This window comes from Chroicocephalus ridibundus, chromosome 1 (genome assembly GCF_963924245.1).
Source record: "Chroicocephalus ridibundus chromosome 1, bChrRid1.1, whole genome shotgun sequence".
NCBI lineage: Eukaryota > Metazoa > Chordata > Aves > Charadriiformes > Laridae > Chroicocephalus > Chroicocephalus ridibundus.
Window position 1 is genome coordinate 34,867,553 of NC_086284.1, and position 18,029 is coordinate 34,885,581.

The 18,029-nt window shown below is 40.8% G+C and overlaps 1 protein-coding gene across 3 annotated transcripts in view; it reads right to left on the reverse strand.

Moving 5' to 3' along the window:
- Positions 1-17,818, reverse strand: part of COG3 (component of oligomeric golgi complex 3) — a 32,956-nt gene extending 15,138 nt beyond the window's left edge. The window contains exons 1-14 of one of the 3 annotated variants that reach the window (XM_063334701.1): positions 17,346-17,818; positions 14,405-14,551; positions 13,830-13,891; positions 12,010-12,175; positions 11,095-11,169; positions 10,883-10,975; positions 10,442-10,567; positions 8,126-8,206; positions 7,872-7,915; positions 7,538-7,664; positions 6,947-7,038; positions 4,366-4,505; positions 3,582-3,742; positions 1,035-1,140 (exon numbers count right to left, since the gene is read on the reverse strand). In XM_063334701.1, coding sequence (XP_063190771.1) covers positions 1,035-1,140; positions 3,582-3,742; positions 4,366-4,505; positions 6,947-7,038; positions 7,538-7,664; positions 7,872-7,915; positions 8,126-8,206; positions 10,442-10,567; positions 10,883-10,975; positions 11,095-11,169; positions 12,010-12,175; positions 13,830-13,891; positions 14,405-14,551; positions 17,346-17,507 — 1,582 coding nt within the window. In that variant the 5' untranslated portion in view covers positions 17,508-17,818. The remainder of the gene's footprint in view (positions 1-1,034; positions 1,141-3,581; positions 3,743-4,365; positions 4,506-6,946; positions 7,039-7,537; positions 7,665-7,871; positions 7,916-8,125; positions 8,207-10,441; positions 10,568-10,882; positions 10,976-11,094; positions 11,170-12,009; positions 12,176-13,829; positions 13,892-14,404; positions 14,552-17,345) is intronic. The other 2 variants (XM_063334684.1, XM_063334693.1) reach the window with 2 other exon arrangements.
- Positions 17,819-18,029: the final 211 nt, after the last annotated feature.

Consider the following 18,029-nt stretch of genomic DNA (forward strand, 5'->3'; position numbering starts at 1 on the left):
CAGTTTGAGATTCCTAAGCTATTTGTTTGTCACTTCAGCTACTCCTGCAGGCACTGAAATGGGAGAGAGCCACCTTTGAAGGGCAAATAATCCCAATTATCTCAGACACTTAACTTCAAATTACACCATATGGGTTCCTTCCATCTCCTGAATGCAAGTGGGACTTAAAGCCACACACCTGGCTTGACGTAAAATGAACTCCATTCCGCCAGGAAGAACTTTGCAGGCCTTGCAAGCCAAAAGCAAGAAACTACCAGATAATCAAAAGGAATATGAGAAACAACTGACAAAGAGCTGAGAAAGGTGCTGCTGGGAAAAATAACACTGTACCATTCTGAAAATTGAGAAAATAAAGGGAGAAATTCTTCATGGAGCTTAGACAAAAATTTAAAGGGTTGTAACACTCAGAGAGCCATATTTCATGGAATTTGCTTCCAGTTCACTGTAATTTAAAGGCACATGGGTCACATATTTAGTATGTCAAGGGCTATATTCTGAATTATTGTAAACAGCAAAAATTACTAACTAATAACGTTTCAGTAAGTGGAACCGCATTCAAAAGAAGTTGCCTTCCCAGGTAAAGGCACACACAAAGACACTTCTAGATGCTCAAAGCATTCAAGAGACATGTCTGACGCCAAACCACCCTTCTCATCTCAGCACAGCTAACAAACAGAAGCATCCTTAAGTATACATCGTGATGGCAGGGACACTTTGCAATAGCGAATACAGAAGCTCAGTTTTACACAAAGTACAATAGATGCTGTCAGCTACAACAGTAGTTGCTTCACAGAATGGATTGGACTGGAAGCACAAAAAAATGCTATCAAAAGAACAAGATTAAGTTGCTTCTCATCCAAAAAAAAAAAGTTATTAAGAATCCTGAGACAAAGTTCACCTCTCAAAACCTCTTACGAATTTCTCTAGGAAAATAACCCTTTAAGATACATGCAAGTTTCTCACTGATGGTTCAAGTTAATGCTCACTCTGTGAGCTTTATGCATTAATTTGGCAACAGGAAATATATTTCATACCAGATTTAACTAAGTTGCAGGAGTCAGGATCTTCTAGCCGGACATCTGAAAATGAAGCTTCCGATGGCAGCTTCTTCTGTTCCTCTTTTAAACTCTGTGCAATTTGCTGCAGAGAAAGATGTACCACAAAATTTATATTATTTTTCTCTTTAATTTAAGTGGCATTACGCTGCTTTGATTACAATAGATAAAAGCATACTAAATTGCAAGAGGAGTCAGCTACACTGAGCTCCCCAGTGTTTCAAAGGCATTAAAAGAAATAGACAGGTGTTTCCAAAACAGTAACATTTCAATATCAATTTAAGATTCACAAGTATTACACAGAACTGTGTAAAGCACTGTTCCTTCCATTTTGCCTGTTTTTACTGATCTCTAAATAACGAAGCCACCTAGAAAGAGAAGCTCAAAACAGGAGAACCCAATTCAACACTGACTTGGATTTCATACAGATAATTTCTGTGACGGCTTTATTCCTATAAATGACATGTGCAGATGGCCCCAAAGTACTGTCTACTCTATTCCCTGCAGGAGTTCAACAAAAAGCTTTCCCCTAACATTACTCAATACTTCCACACTTCAACCTTTTTCACTACTTGGTCTGCTTCAAAGCAATGAGAGGCAGCAAGAACGGGCAAAGAACTGCATTAATATTTGAGCAGAACAGCACAAGAAATATTTCTGTCCTGTGCTTTTAACATTTTAATAATTCATTTACTCAGACAGAAGGTCTCTCTAAAAAACCTCTCTTTTGAGGTTTAAAAGCAATCAAGGAGCAAAAACTGGAGTCTTACGAGGACATATGAAGAGCAGCATGATTTCTCGATTTAGAATGAACTGTAAAACTCACTTTTTTATTCTTCCTAACTTAACAGACATAGGATCCTAGTTCGAAAATAAAGCCTTGTGTAAACTAAGTATCTGCATCGCTTACCTATAGAAGTTACAGCTAACATAAAAAAAGTTCTCACAATCTTTTTTCATCCAGTTCTGTTCACACAATTTTAGCAAAAAAACCCTAAACCAACCAAACAAACCTGCACTCCTAACAGTTATACTGGTAAAACTTCTGATCATGAGTTGTTCTGAATGGAGGGATCCCATCTAGCTACATTTTGTGTGGTGGGCTTCTCAATTACTATTTTTGCATTTTCTTCAAAAGCTTATTAGTCCTTAAACTTTCAGTATAAAGGGCAAGTATTCTACAAACTCACTAGCTTCAGGATTTGTAAATACTTTCCTAAAAACCTATGAATGTCCCTAATAATCACCAAAGCATAAACTGTAACATACTAAAAGCTTTAGACGTGTATAAAGACAAGATTATAGCAATGTGAGTTCAGTACTACGAAGTTTCTCCAAGTTTCTCTGTTTACAGGCAAGAATTTAACACAGTAAGGTACAGCTATATGATATTAATCTCTTCCAGCCCACAGCAATATATACACACACACACACATACATATACATATATATATATATAGTTATAGATCTTCTTCATTTTATGTAAGTAATGCTCTGATTCTGAAGTCAAACAACAGCTTCTGTACCAATTGGTCAGCTGCAAATAAGTCCTACAATTTTTTAAGCACCACCAGCTGTTCTGGTAGATAGACAGAAAGCAGAATAGAGCAATAAAATACGCATCTTGCCAGTCTATGTCAGAATTGCTGTTCTCAGTCAACTCAATCCTTTGACAGCTTGGGACTCTCATTATAAAGTCAAGGGCAACAGTTATTTATTGTGTTGGGCTGGGGGGGGGGGGAGCGGGAGCTGTCTTTATTATGCTTAATCCCTTCCATGCAATGCTACCTTTCAGTTGCATATCAAATGCAGTTTGCTCTAGTGAAAAACTAATTTAAAATCTTTCATCAGCCACTTTTTTATTTCTGTGAGTAGTTTCATTCTGAAATCTTTCATAAATACAATATTACAATTTGAAGTAACTGGAATTAGTTTGATTCCTTTCAACAGGAACATTGACCCAAAGGGCTTGGAATGACTACAAAAATGGCTAATACCAATGAGAACTTGAGAAAGGTGACTGGAAACCATCGCTGACATGATAAATTACCTAACGGTACAAGCAAGTCTCCCCTCACACTGTCTGAGCAGAGAGTACACACATGCGTACCAAGCGCTGGTTGACCAGTAATTCTGAGAACAAACCTGCAGGTAACTGTACCTGTCTAAAGCTCTTCAACTCCAACCCAACCAGAAAATACACTGGGTAATACCTACTACTTATGAAAGTAAATAAAAATTTACTGTTTTAAAAATTTACTGAGAAAATTTAGAGGTTTCAAGTTTAAATAAAACTGGTAACTGTGAGAACTACCGCCAGTTTTACTGAGTTTGACAAAAAGTGCTCTCTGATATCTTGTTTAGGGTCATAATTTAATCAGCAGGTGCCAGTTCGACAGTGCCAGTAATGCCAAATACACCTAAGAACTGGAAAACCCCACCTGTAAAGCACTATACTGCACAGTTGTATATACTGCACATAAAAAGAAAACCAATTAAGGATAATAAAAAAAGCTGATGCTATACCTCCATCATTTCCAACTTGTCAGGATATGCAAGATCGCCTGGAGCGGGCTTGTAGCCCGTGATATCAGTCTGAATGTAAATATGCGTCCTATAGACAAGCCGCTCTTGTACATCTTCTAACATCTGCTTGACACCAGCTGCAAATGCGCCCAGTTGTTCAGCTGACAAAGGTAAAAAAAGGCACAAATTTGTTAATGTAATTATGAAACAGGCTTACAGACACAAAGTTTGAAGTATCACACACAGAACTGTCACAAAACTGGCTTGCTGCAGATGAAGTCAGACTATTTTTGGAACAGCGGCATGCAGACAAATTTGTGACAAACAAGGAACTACCATAGTTGCTTCAGCTCCCCAAATTTTCATTAGATTGTGAAAAAGCGATCTCACACCGATAAATTAAGATGCCATGTTAGAGTTAAGCATTCTAATTATTCGAGACCTGCGTACATCGAGTGGCATTTCTGCCTGGACATCAAACCGACGTGCTTTTGGTCCTATCACAGCCAAGGCCTGCAGTGTGACTCCTGGGAGCTGACGAGTTAACTCATCCACCTACCCACCAGAACAGTTGATCCAAAGCTGCTCATGCCCAACTTAAGAACTATTGTATCAGCCTGAGTTTAAGTAGTAAAAAGTCACTTCTTAGGATTAGCCAGAAGATTATGTGACCGATTTCTTCCTCTTTCCCAACAGTGTTACAATTTTTTCTTGGCTATGCAATTTAATAATTTTAACAGTTAAGACAATAGTTAAAAACGATCAGGTTCCATCTATAAGTTACCATTGTTCTGTACATGATCTTCAAGCATCTCATTTTTGAGGATCCCACAGAGTTCAGAAAGTGTCTCCAAGTGAATGACATGGATGATCATTGGCCTCAGGACATCATACAATGAAAGACACAACTTCTCCAAGAGTTCACTATGAAGAAAAAATAAAACAAAGCAAACCACTTTCAGGATCCCGCTATACCAAAATAAAATTTTATCACAAACACTGATTATTTTATGGCAAAGACTTTTATAAGGAGGGTGAGAAAACAATGTAAAATAGCATCACAGAAGACTTAAGAAAGGACCATTTAAAACATGAACCCCTGATTTCCTACAAAGTATCTTTAGAGATGTAGGATACCAATTGCTTAAAGTAGTGGTGCAGTTTTGAATTTATTATAAAATTAAAAATTTAAAAAAAAAAAAACCACAACAAAAAACAACTCAACCTGTCACAAAAGAAAGATACTGCCAACTGGTTTTCCTCGCTTCTGTGAACAGAAATGCTCCTGCTGAGGTCAGAATTATATCCCCAATTTCCCCTTGAGAAAAGACTCATCTGACTCCACGTAGTCAACCGTTTATTAGAACCAGAAGCACACAAGGAGGGACACAGGAAGGGAAGCTTGGTAACCTTTTCTGTAACAACTTCCAACACTGCAGGGCACACTTTCCAGTCTAACTGAAGTTACGACATCAGTACAATATTAAAGACCAGAAATTCCATTTTGATTTATTTTCTTTCCTGTTCAAAGTGATGCATCTTTTGGTTAAGACACCGGTAGCATTCTTTCTAGACTTTTTTGCCATTCTCAGTTCTCCCTGCACTAATCACACGTTAGCTAATAATGCTGCTGCCAGTAGCTGGAAATTCCAAGTAATTCCTCAGCTAGACTTGGAAATATAAACACTAAGATTGTTTTAAGTATTTACAGTGTGGTACGGTTGTTGAATTTTTTGCACTATATATATTATTTTTTTCTAATTCACGAAGAATATCTGCCTATAGGACAAGGACACTCCAGTTCCTTTCAGAGTGTGGACAAAAAAATGCTCAAAAAAGAATGCTCACAGAAGAAACATTCTGAACGTCTCTTCTGTTGCATTCTATAGCTTTACAAGCAACTTGATAGAACTGTAACTCCATGTTAAGAGCAGACACAAAGGAGAAAGTCTCAACAGCCTTAGTATTAAATACAACACTCAATCTGAGATCTCTGCTCTTGGCTAGATTTTTGGTAAACTCTTTTATTTGTTACGTCTAGCTATTATTTCTTCAGAGCACCTCAGCACTGCAGAAAAAAAATGAACCTATTTATTACACAGCTAAGAAAAACCTAATAAAGTAGTTACTATTTGAAACATTTTCCTCTAAATACTTAATTTAAATGTAGGCAAAAAAGGGAAGCAAGTCCTTACGAAAAGGGGTAACTACTTTCCATCAAGATTCAAAAATAATAATCAGAAGTCTATTCTCATTCTTGGTTTGAAGTGCAACAGTGACGAAATTTCTGTCTGAACAACATTTTACAGTGATTTCAATAGGGGATGATTACTTCAGGATTTGGTCTGAGATAGCTAAATTGATTCTTAAGCCAATTAATTAGGTCACCTGAAATCCTGAGTACATCCCACATGAGGCCTCAGTTTCTCAGGATAGAGAAAGGCTGCTCCTGCTGCAGCACTGTGGCTTATTTCTAGTGAGACTTCATGTGTTTATGGTTTTCCTTTAGCTTTAGAGGACAGGGAGGGTAGCGGGCAGTATTTTTTCCCAGGTTACATTTATTCAACTCAAGCTGCACTTGATTTTAAGATAATACTATGCTCAAAACCAGCGTCTTAGTTATATTAATGGAATATGCTTTATTTATCAACTTCATATCAAGGGAACACGATCTGCCCAAATTTCAAAATTAAGTACCATTATTAAAACATACCAGCAAACTGGAGAAGGGGCATAATCTACTCAGTTGCTCTAATATTACAGGCCTGTTGTAAAAAACTTAGAATACTTTTATAACGCAATTACCATGTAAAGACAACAACATGTCCCCCTTCTAGATCTGTTCATGTCAGGGGTCCACTAGCCCGCCTTCCATTCAGCCCACCTACAGGCACAGGCAAATATTCCTTGACAGTAAGGGCAGCTCACTAACTAAATCCTTGATGAAAAACGGCTGGAGTTCATCAGCTTAATTTTACACTGAAGTAAATGAAAAGCACTCCTGCAACTGACTGTGCAAACCATTGGCATAGAGGCAGTACAAAAACAGCTGAGAGCTGTAGCACTGTAAACTTCTACAGCTATTTCCAAAGCAACTGTGTGTTTTTATCTCTTTCAGACCACCTAAAGAGCATTTACATTACTCGTGTTATTTATGGGACGGCAAACTACCAGCTTCACTTGAAGAAAAAAGAAAACAAAAGAACATCAAGTTCTGATGGATAAAGTGATTAAGGGTTTTTTTTTCTTGCTGGTTCTTACCAAACCCCTTCAGTACAACCCTATTTGCCATATAACATTGTCTGCTATATCACAGCATAGTAAATACAACATGCAGTAAAACAAAACCAGCATGTACCACCTACTCCAGTTTTGGTGTTGGCTTTGTGAAGAACTCATTGTAAAGCTGGTGTTCATCCTGGCATACATGGACCATAAAGGCACAACCGCTTCGTACCTGTATTCACAGGAATACAAATACCTGATTATTAAATTATTTTCCTTGCATCAGGACCACAAGGGGTATTACAAATATTATAATTATTATATAATTATATTATATATTGTATTATTATTGTTATTACTACAGCTATGATTAAAGTGAAGCTCTGTGAAATTCAAAATTATCAACTAAGGACTGAAAAGATGCTACTAGCCAAATAAAAGCTTACTGTGCAAGCTTCTGTCCCTTTTTGTTTCTGAGGAAACGTAAGTAACCACATTTTATGCTTTTGTAAATACCCCTCTGCAAGGTTTGTAGCAGAGCAGAGTTTTTACAGAATAATCTTCAACAAAACATGCACTACTTGAAAATTTTCAATTTTAATGATTCAAAACCACAAACGAAAGCGACAATTCTACATGTAAACGACTGAATTAAATAAGCACGTTCTACTTGGGGGAGGGGGGATTAAAACATAACAATAAACCCCACAACACATGACGACTTCACCTACCAGAGCACAATGATCTCTGTTGTTCTGACTGGTTAATTCTGTAACAGTGCTAGCGATGCTTGGACCAAGCAAAAGCTCCCTCTGGTCGAGGTAACACTGATGGATTTCACTGAGAACTTGTTGATACCTAGCCAAGAAATTAAAACAGTAACTACAACCTGAAGCTCGTTTTTTGTTAAACATAAAATTCATTCTAATACCTCTTCCAGGTCTACATAATTCAAATTTTTTAAAACTGTCTTATAAATGAGTAACATGTTAAACAGTATTTAAACAAAAGTAAAGATTTTCAAAACTTACAAGAGTTGAAAATAAATTATATGGACATACTCACTCTGGCATTTTTTCAGATCTTTGCTCTACTTGTTCAATGAGAGTCTACTCAATAAAAAGAAAAAAGAATTATCAGCAAATGATTTTTTTTTCTAATAATTGGAAAAGAGTTTGCGATATTTTTCCATGGACACAATATGCAATCTTTGGACATTCACACTTGCACAATATGCAATCCTTGCATTCACACTACTAATAAATTCAAACTGCATTTTCATAGCTTCCTTTTCAACAGTTATTTACCAGCCTACTTACCCTGACTTTGGGAGCAGCTGCTCTGAATTTTACATAAAACAGCGTGAAGGCATTGTCAGAATTTGGCACGGCTGAAGGATCCTGAAAGAAGAGATGAGTAATTGGTTAAAAAGGAAAATACTATATTTGGTTTCTAGTATTTAACGGCTGAGATAATTATGCTCTAAAACAGATTCTTTACATATTATACGTTATAATATTGGTTCTTTATGTTTATACTGCCAGTGGAACAACTCTTTGCCACTTTCCACCTAGAAAGGCATGCTTCTGTCAGAACTCGGTTAAAACCAGATGGAAAAACACCACGCGTAACAAAAGTTTCAACCAAAAGACTCTATAGCAAGAAACATTTTCAGTAATTATGGCACTCTCCATTAGGAGAGAGAACAATTTTCTCTGGACCTGCCACAGTAGTACTGATTGTTGCTCCTTAATCTGTAGTACTAAAATGGAACAAAATTTCCCTTTTACTTGCCAATCCCAGTGCAGAGAAGTTAAATTTCAGCTTGCCTTCAAGCTTCAACTGGAATGTCAAGTTTTGAGGCTCAGCTGCGCACACTGCTTGAAATGAGACAAATTCTAGCACTAACGAAGAAGAGCAGAGACCCAATTTAGCCACCAGTCTTTCTTCCCCTTATCCCTCTGATGACATAGAGAGAAGCGGGCGGCTGTCCCTTGAAACTTGGTGGGGACAGGAAGACTCTTCCACCTTCCCCACCTCCTGCTTTCATCCCTGTGAGCGACCTGATCATTCTTCTACAAATGCAGATCAAAATCCCCAAACACTCACATATGAGGAGTAACAAAAGAACAACCAGATCTCATCAGCCCCTTTCTAGTCCTGACAACACCTCGTGTTGTGTTGCAATAGGAAATCTCAACACTTGATCACAACTAAAGACCACCGGTCCAGTAACACACTTCTAGCAGAAGCAGACATTAGACGTTTCAGAGATATATGCAAAACATTCACAAAAACCCCATGTAAATGGGAAGGAGGGGGTCATGCGACTCCTAAAAGAGGCTCCTTCCCGACTTAAAATGCTAAGCAGCAATTCAAATCCAGAAATGAGGTTTCACTTCTTTCTGTAGACATGCTTATTATCAGAGGTGTTTAATTCTGCTCGAGTTCAGCTCACTCCTGGCAATCCACTGGCATCAAACCAAGCTACGATACCTTTTTTAAATAAAGAGTATTTTTGTACCAAATATGAAAAGATGTTCAACACCACTTAACCAAGATCTCCAGTCCAGGACTATCCTTTAGCAAGTCTCTATGTCTGAAAGATGCTAGAATCGAGAATTGACAATTTCAATGGTTATCCCTCATGACACCAAGTTTGACTGTAACAGGACTAAGCACAAGGCATACACCAATCAATTGGAGAAAGAAAGAAAGGGGGTAGAAAGAGACATTCCCCTCCCATTCCTCCTCTGCCAAAATACTGCAGCTTGAGACTATTAACGTTTTATTGAGACCAAAAAACCTCCTTAATCACCTTTATGCCTAAATCCCACCAGAGTGAGTGGGAGTAAAGCACCTAACTCTTCCCTGTGACTCTCTAACACCGCTGTCAACAATTCAGAGCTAACCAAAACATACTGCCAAAAAACAGTAGGAACATGTCACAGTTATTCTTTTGCAGCTACACAAAGCAGTGCAGACTTATCAAAAAGAAATATGTAGATGACCAAGAGCACCCAAAAATACTTACTGGGCTATAATACCGAAAGAGCCGCGTCATGAACTCAAGAGTTGTTGTGCTTTAACAGTTTTCATCCTACAACACCCAGCTCCTGTATTCATTCTTCAAGCCTTCCCTGCAACCTCCCTCTCTGTCTCCAACGATCCATCTCCAGCACAGACCCCCACAGTACCCATATTTCTTTTGTGCACCCTCCCCATTTGGCAACACAGACAGCAGCATGTGCTGCGGCCGATTCAGAGCTACAGTGCACAAACTGGTTCAGGAAAGCACGCTGTCTGCCCAGCTGGTTGCTGCCTCTCTAACTCAGCTGTTTATCCATCCCTGGCCTTCACTGAGGTGACTGTTCACCTACCTCAACTCACCTTCTTCAATTTCCAGGATTTTTAAATTATTCCTATTTTAAAATCTTTTGGATCACTAGGTCTCTGTCAGATTCATCTGAAACTTGGCCAGCCTGCACAAACACCGTGGTGTAGGACTGACCTATTTTCACACAAAACCACTGACACCTCCCACCCTCCAAAAAAATAAAAAACGAGAAGAAAACTGTAGTGTTACAACAGACATTTCAGTACAGCACAAGTTACCACTTACTGATTCCTCTTACCCTTTTCATTAACTGGCTGGTGAGGTTCTGTAGTGTATTCACAGTGTATGTCTTGATAAGGTGCATAGCTTTAGAAAGGCATTGTTTAAATTTAATCAAATATACAGGATAGTCTTTAAAATTCGGCTGAAAGAAATTAAAAAAAAAATCCATTTTAAATGCAAACAATAGGAGAGTTAAAATTCATCAAAACTTAAAATACTCTTTTTATTACCTAGAAATGCTAGTTTGTACAAACTAAAAGCAGTATTTTACAAAAACTGAGCAGAATATGAAGTATATTCAGAAAAGATTTCTTAAGTTTACAAACCACCATCTTTGCTTTCTTACTGTATTTGAAGAGAGAACATTTTATAGGGGAAAAAAAACCACCACAAAAATAGTACGAATACGTAGTTTTGAAACTATTAAGATTTAACTAAAACCAATAGAGTTACTTACATGCGATGAAATATATGCAATACAATCATCAAGCTTAGCGAGCATGGGAATGAATCCTTCACTGTTCACGGAGAGCGTAGGGGAATTCAATTTCTTTGAAACACAGGACAAAGCATCATTGTAAGGAACCCCAGTAACAGTGTTGGCGACAAAGTTCAAAAGAGCAGTACACTTTCATTTTCTATGACTATTAACAGGGAAATAATACTTACTGTATTGATGTTTTCCAGCTCATTAAAATAAGAAAGTTTCTGCTGGATGTTTTCAGCCAGGTCAACAAGTTCTGACTATTCAAAAATAATAAATAAAAGAAAATCAGCAACCTAGCAAGTAGTTTAAGTATATAATTATAAATAGATATATAAAAAAATACATATATATATATAAAAATGTATACATATATAAATACATATATACATAGAAAATTATTCAGCCCCCCTTTCGGCTCTTGGCACACACCAGTATTAACTAAACCTGCAACTAAGTAGTACAACAAAAGCTGCAGAATACAGCAGTGCTCTCTCGCTCTTTCTTACCAGTGAAAGACCAGCTGCTCTCAATAGTGTATTTAAAAACATATATTCTACAGGTTTGTCAGCATTCCACATATACTATTGCATGCAAACAGCAATGCTGTCACCAGAATTACAGAGAACTGTAGAAATCCTGTATTTCAGGACTGCAGCCTTTAAAAGTTCTCCCTTATCCAGTCATGCTAATAAGACATGTTCATTACATCACTGTGGGAGCAGTTCATGAGAAGAAAGCAAGCAGCTGGGAAATAAGCTCGTAATTTTGTTAAAACCTTTCTTCTTGCAATAACCAGCTCAGAATACTTTGTAATTTATATGAACTGTTAACCTCAATAAATTTTTCACTTGTCAGGCATCAGTTACAAAAGTTCCCCTCAAGTAGCTCTCCTTCTTGATTAAAGTGTACATCGACACGTACTGAACATTTTACTGCACAGAGCCTGACACCCTGGCTGCAGGGGAAACACCAAGAACAAGGTCCAAAGCAAATGGAGGGATTGTCACCGCAGCTCACAAGTTTTCCCAGCCTGAGAAAAAGAAACTTTTGTTTATGGTATCTTAGAAGTTTCCAGTAATCCTCCCATCAGAGATTACCTGCTCTTTCAAAAGCTGTTCACAGGCCTCATGCAGCGTTCCTGTCTTCGTGGAGACAAAAAGGTATTGTTTTTGCAGTGATTCCAGGTGCTGAAGGGCACTATTCACATCGTTCAAGATAGCATCACACTGCTCCTGAAAGCCAGACAAGTAATCCCTCATCTGTCTAGAAAAAGAGAATCGATAACAGAAGTAAAATTTCACTTTCTGTATTCGCAAATCCAGCTGCCTGCAGGGTCACTGCCACTGCCTTTCCCTCTCCAGGAATAAAAGACCACTTGCATCAAGCAAGAGTGCACAATAAGCAGATGTTCCGTGACCCGCAGATGTAACAGAGCTATAGGATTTGGAACAGCCACTGCAGTAACTCCATTTCCCCACTATTCCTGATAGCAAGCCTACCCAGAAAGCAGCAGCATGCACTACAGCTGGTCCAGAGCACGCAAATACTGTCTAAATGGACAGTGGAAACATAGAGGCTACTGCTAGCAGCCAAATTCTACCTGCCTTGCTTCCAACAGAAGTGTTAATTTGGGTCCCCTCTTCTACACAATTTTCAGTTTCCACGTAGAAATTAGTTTTACTCTCCTAAAGTAGCTGAAATTATCCAAGGGATTCAAAACTTACTGCGAGGATTGAAAGAGGCTTAAACAAAATAAATCCAGTATCTAATGTCACCAAGTTTGTCTAAGGTTCAATGCAGATATGGACTCTAAATGATCACTAAATATGTGTCAAGCATTCAGCCTGACTAAAGCACCATTTAAAATTAATTACTCTTGGATATCAGTTTCTGAGCTCTACTTCACCACATACAAAGCAGCAAGTAAAATCACAACTCTCCGTAGTCATGTGCTGTTGCAAAGAACGAATTTATGTTCCTCCTGCAAACAATTACATATTGGCCATCCTACAGACCATTCTGCCTCCATGGCACACTTTAGTATCCGCGTGCGCTATTACGAACATGTCAACTGAAAAAGTCCGAGGATGCTATTCTTTTTAGGCTGTTAATGACAGGACTTAGTATACGTCTATATGTCTAAACCTCTGCTTTTAAGAACCGTCATGTCCTCAATTGTCAGAGCAAGAGAGAAAGAGATACACCAAAGAAAATTACATAAAAACAGGAGTCAGGAATACAGCAGTCTCTTTGTGGCCAAAGGCAAGTTTGTAAAATTTCAAAATCCAGTCCAGTTTCTGTAAAAGCCACCAGCAGACTCGGCTAAGCCATTCAGCTGTACTTCAGACTCTTGAGGAGTAACTGCGAAAGTCAGTGGGAAGGGGTTCTTCTGAGCCTGACGGAAAAGCCAGTTAGATAAAAATAAATGAGAATGCCAAGCCTCAAAACTGGAGTTGAGCAAAGTGTCAAGGAATGCAGGAAATGCAGATACAAAGTCACAGCGATAGCCACTGGCGAACCGAACGGTGATAGCAGAACTGACTAGCAGCCACAGCTGCTTGCACAGTCTCGCCCTCAGAGGATGCCATTTCAATAGCAGCAGCAGCTGAAAAGGCATATGAAAGCTCTTAAGACTGCCTTTGTCTACAGCCCTGTCTATGAGCCCAAACTAATTTCCATCTGTCTTACTATACTAGGCAGTTGAGAAGGAAATCTGTGGCCCTTTTAACTGCCAAGAGGGCAACAGCCTTCAGGATGGGAGTGGGACATATCACCTTGGAAAGCTTCAGCTGTTCCAACACATTCCCCCATTCCCCGCCAGCTGAATCCGAATGCATGCTAACATTATATGGACAAGATGAAGTCTTTCAAGGTTTAGAGTGATTAAAAGTGAAAGGAACTGAGGAAGAACACATACCTGTACTTGGCACCTTCATCTTGATCCATCTGTGTTTGTACCTGAGCAAACCAGGAGAAGAACTAGAAGAGATTTTATGGTGTGAACAACACAGATATCACATGCAATCAATTAAAACAAACAAACAAACAAGGTTCTATGAAACAAAGATGAGCTTTTGTTAAAAAAGAGATTTTTCAGAACTTAACTATTAATCAAAGAAACAAACTACAATTTCTCATTCCAACTGAAATATTCTATTCTATTCCTCCACTGAATTTCATCTGGTTTTATTTGCACAAGAACAAGGCTGTCACATTAAAAAGGGAGGGAAGGGGTGTGACATTCTTCTATATTATGAGTAACACCACCTTACTGAAGGGGTGCTTTGCTCTCACTTCAGGCTCCATTCAAAATCAGAAAAGTATCTGTCACTTACAACTTCAATGATTTTTCTCCCCCAAGTTTCTTCATGCATCTTGAAAACAGCCAAAAAAATTTAACAAACCCACCAAAAACTAGGCAAGAGACAGAGAAACTCACAGAATTCTCTGAAGTAGATTACTGCGACTTGGAGGGTATTCAGCATCACTTACCTGCTGTGCTGTTTCAATTCTTTCATCCTCCATCCCCAGTACGGCAAATCCTTTTAAGAGGACATCCTCTGTGGATTCCGGCACCGCAGCCGTCAGCGAAACAGTTAGCGACTGGGACGTTAGGCTGCACAAATCTTCAATTGGAAGCTGCTCACAAAAACCCACAAAAGTTGAGTTAGGCAGCTTACTAAGAATTAGCATATTCAGCTCAACTACAATAACATGATCCAAAGCATCAACTCGAGACAATCACAGGCACCTACTTTTGAAGAAACAAATGCAACGGATATTTTACCTATCAATATGATAACACACCAACTACCCTATCTATATATTCAGAAACACCTAACAGTTTTGACTTTTTTTTTTAGTTAAAGTTGGAAAATATTATACAGGATTTTACGTAAGTACACGTTTGTACAAGAACAGAAATCGAACGTACACGTACCTGACATACTGATAAGCTATACTTTAATTTCCAATTTAACTGGTTCTACACCCAGAAAAACGCACTAGAAAAGTATCTAAGAACATAAGAATTCAGAATGCACACCGAAACAAAAATAAATGCCACTGCTGTCTAAACTACATGGAAACATCACTGCACAGGAATTGTCAGATTTTTTTGCCAGATATTCAGAGAAAATTCAAGATTTAACACCACCCGAATTTACTCAGGAAATAGCATTTCATATTCTTTCAAATGCTTTTAATGAAGAAGTCAAGCTAAAAAGAAAGGCTTTTTTAGAAGACAAGGAATAGCTCTGCTGAAAGGGGATTATTGGCCACAATGATTTTTTAAGCAAGAACAATATGAACAAAAGTAACTTGAGAGAAATTGTATTTAAGTGTGGTTGGAGACTATTAACTTGCTTATAGAGATGAAATTAAGTCAAGAAAACAAATATTGTTATAGACTCTTCATTAGCATAATACTCTTTTTAATTCACTTAACAAGTACAGTATGTTTTCTATTGCTGAGAACATCAGTAACATAAAAACAAATTGGTGTCTCTCTAGAAAATCACTCATTCAGTAAAATATTCATTACCTGGTAATATTAGTCTGACAAAGAAAGAACTGTCAGGATTTCAGATATCTGAGAAAACACAGACTGACCTTTTTTGTTCAACTTCCATGTATCTCTGCCCCCCACCCTCCAAAACAGGCAGGACCCTAGCTGGGGAGCCAGGTTTTCTCTCGTGACTACTACTGAGGAGAAGATGAGTTGAGCAGAGCCTGCTTTTTCAGAACAGTCAAGACACCACTGTCTCAATCCACTTCAGCAGGAGCCATGACCAGCTGAAGTCCTCAGTGTCTTGGCACCCCTGTTGGCCTGACTGGCAAATAAGGTACCTGCCTTGTTACAAAGCTGTTTTAGATCCTTAAGAACATCCTCCAATAGCAGCACATCCTTCTACAATCATTTTGGATGGCTGCCAGTATTTTTTGTACAGTTGCGTATGGCTTACACAAAAAAGAAACCAGGAAGCATGAAATTAAACAGGTGCATTTCAGAAAGGAATTGCTTTACCCCCTCCCTTTTGTTATTTTGACCTTTCAGACACTTGCTGAGAGCCAACTTTGTTGATTTTATGGCATTATATCTTGCGCTATGATCCGCTTCGAATACAAAACCTCTCATGAAAAGTGCAGTTAAGGAAGGCAAACATTTTGTTCTCCTTCCCTTTGTAGACAAGGAAGCATTCATAAATAACCATCATGTCAGAGTTTGATATATTATAACCAGGCTGGGAGACCACTTCTTCCATGATAATGAGAAATTATTAAGCTTTTTACCACTATTCCTGGCTTTATATGGCTCGCTGAATCACCTGTAAGTGGTACCAGGAAATAGTCATAGGATGGTTTTGGCTGGAAGGGACCTTTAAAGGTTATCTAGTCCAACCTCCCTTGCAGTGAGCAGGGACATCTTCAACTAGATCAGGTTGCTCAGAGCCCCGTCCAACCTGGCCTTGAATGCTTCCAGGGATGGGGCCTCCACCACCTCTCTGGGCAACCTGTGCCAACGTTTCACCACCCTCGGCATAAAAAATGTCTTCCTTCTGCCTCCTCTGAGTCTATCCTCTTTTCGTTTAAACCCATTACCCCTTGTCCTATCACAACAGGCCCTGCTAAAAAGTTTGTCCCCATCTTTTCTGTAGTCCCCCCTTTAAGTACTGAAAGGCCGCAATAAGGTCTCCCCAGAGCCTCCTCTTCTCCAGGCCGAACAACCCCAACTCTTTCAGTCTGCCCCCACAGCAGAGGTGCTCCAGTCCTCTGGTCATTTTCACGGCCCTCCTCTGCACCTGCTCCAACAGGTCCATGTCTTTCCTGTGCTGAGGGATCCAGAGCTGGACGCAGTACTCCAGGTGGGTTCCCACCAGAGCAGAGCAGAGGGGCAGAATCACCTCCCTCGACCTGCTGGCCACGATAACATTGGTGACAGCATCTATGAATCAACAAGGATCAAATCAAGAGGACCTAAAACATGTAACCAGGACTAAAGCTCTCGATTTCAGGAGGACAAACTTTGACGAGCTGAGGGATGCAGTAAGGACAGGCAGAGAACGCCCGGTGGGTTTTCAGAGGAAAGCTGCCACCGCTGCCTATAAACCCCCCTCCAAGCCAAGGCGGGCGGGCAGCACCGCGCCATGAGGCCCCTGGGGAAGGCTGGAAGGAGACCGAGCCCTCCCGAGGGAGGCGAACGTGGGCGGGTAAGCGGCTGGGAGCGCAGCGGGGGGTGGGCTGAGGGTCCCGCCGGCCTGGGAACCCCGCTGGAACGCAAAACGCTGCTGAGTCCCGCAACAACCCGGGGAGAGCGGCGGCCCCGGAGGCCCCAGCGGGCCGGGCCGCCACCCCCGGCCGCCTGGCGACGTGGCACGGCGGCACCTCCCTTCCTACCGCCCTCCCCGCGGCCGGGACAGCGCTGCCGCCTCACCTCGGGCGGCACCGGCAGGTTCTCAGCCGCCGCTTTCAGCTCCAGCACGGAGTCGGTCTGGCGGTCGCTGAGGGGCGCGGCGGGCAGCGGGCGGCGGTCCCACAGGCTCAGGCGGTCCCGCACCTCCCTGCCCGCCGCCTCGGCGGGAGGCGGCTCCGCCATGCTGCTGGCGGCGGGGCGAGAGGCGGCGGGGGCGAGGGGGGGTGGCGAGCGGCGGCCGAGCCGGGCCGCAGGGTTGGGGGGGGGGAAGCGGAGCGGAAGAGGGAGCGGAGCGCGGCGGCGCTTCCGGGGGTCCCGTCGCTTCCGTCGGCGTCGCGTGGCAGCGGCGTCATTGGCGGGGGAGGAGAAGTGCGTCAGCCAAGGGCGGAAGCGGGAGAGAGCGTCGGCTGGGCGGGATGGCGCCCCCTAGCGGCGCGGAGGAGCGCAGGAGGCTGCGGGTTCGCGTCCCCGCCGGGCACAGCGTTCCTTGGATCCTTCTTTCCTGGGAAGGGGGCGGTGCAGGACCACCCTGGTGATGGCACCTTACTCTGGGCCCTCCCAGCTCTGTCCCGGGCTCCGGCGAGAGGGTTCCAGTCTTCTGCAGCATCACCCAACACACTGAGCTGCATTTTCCCACCCGCTGCAGGATTTATTCCCTTTTAGTTTGCTGTTAGTTTTTTTGTAAATTTAGGATTTATTTCCACG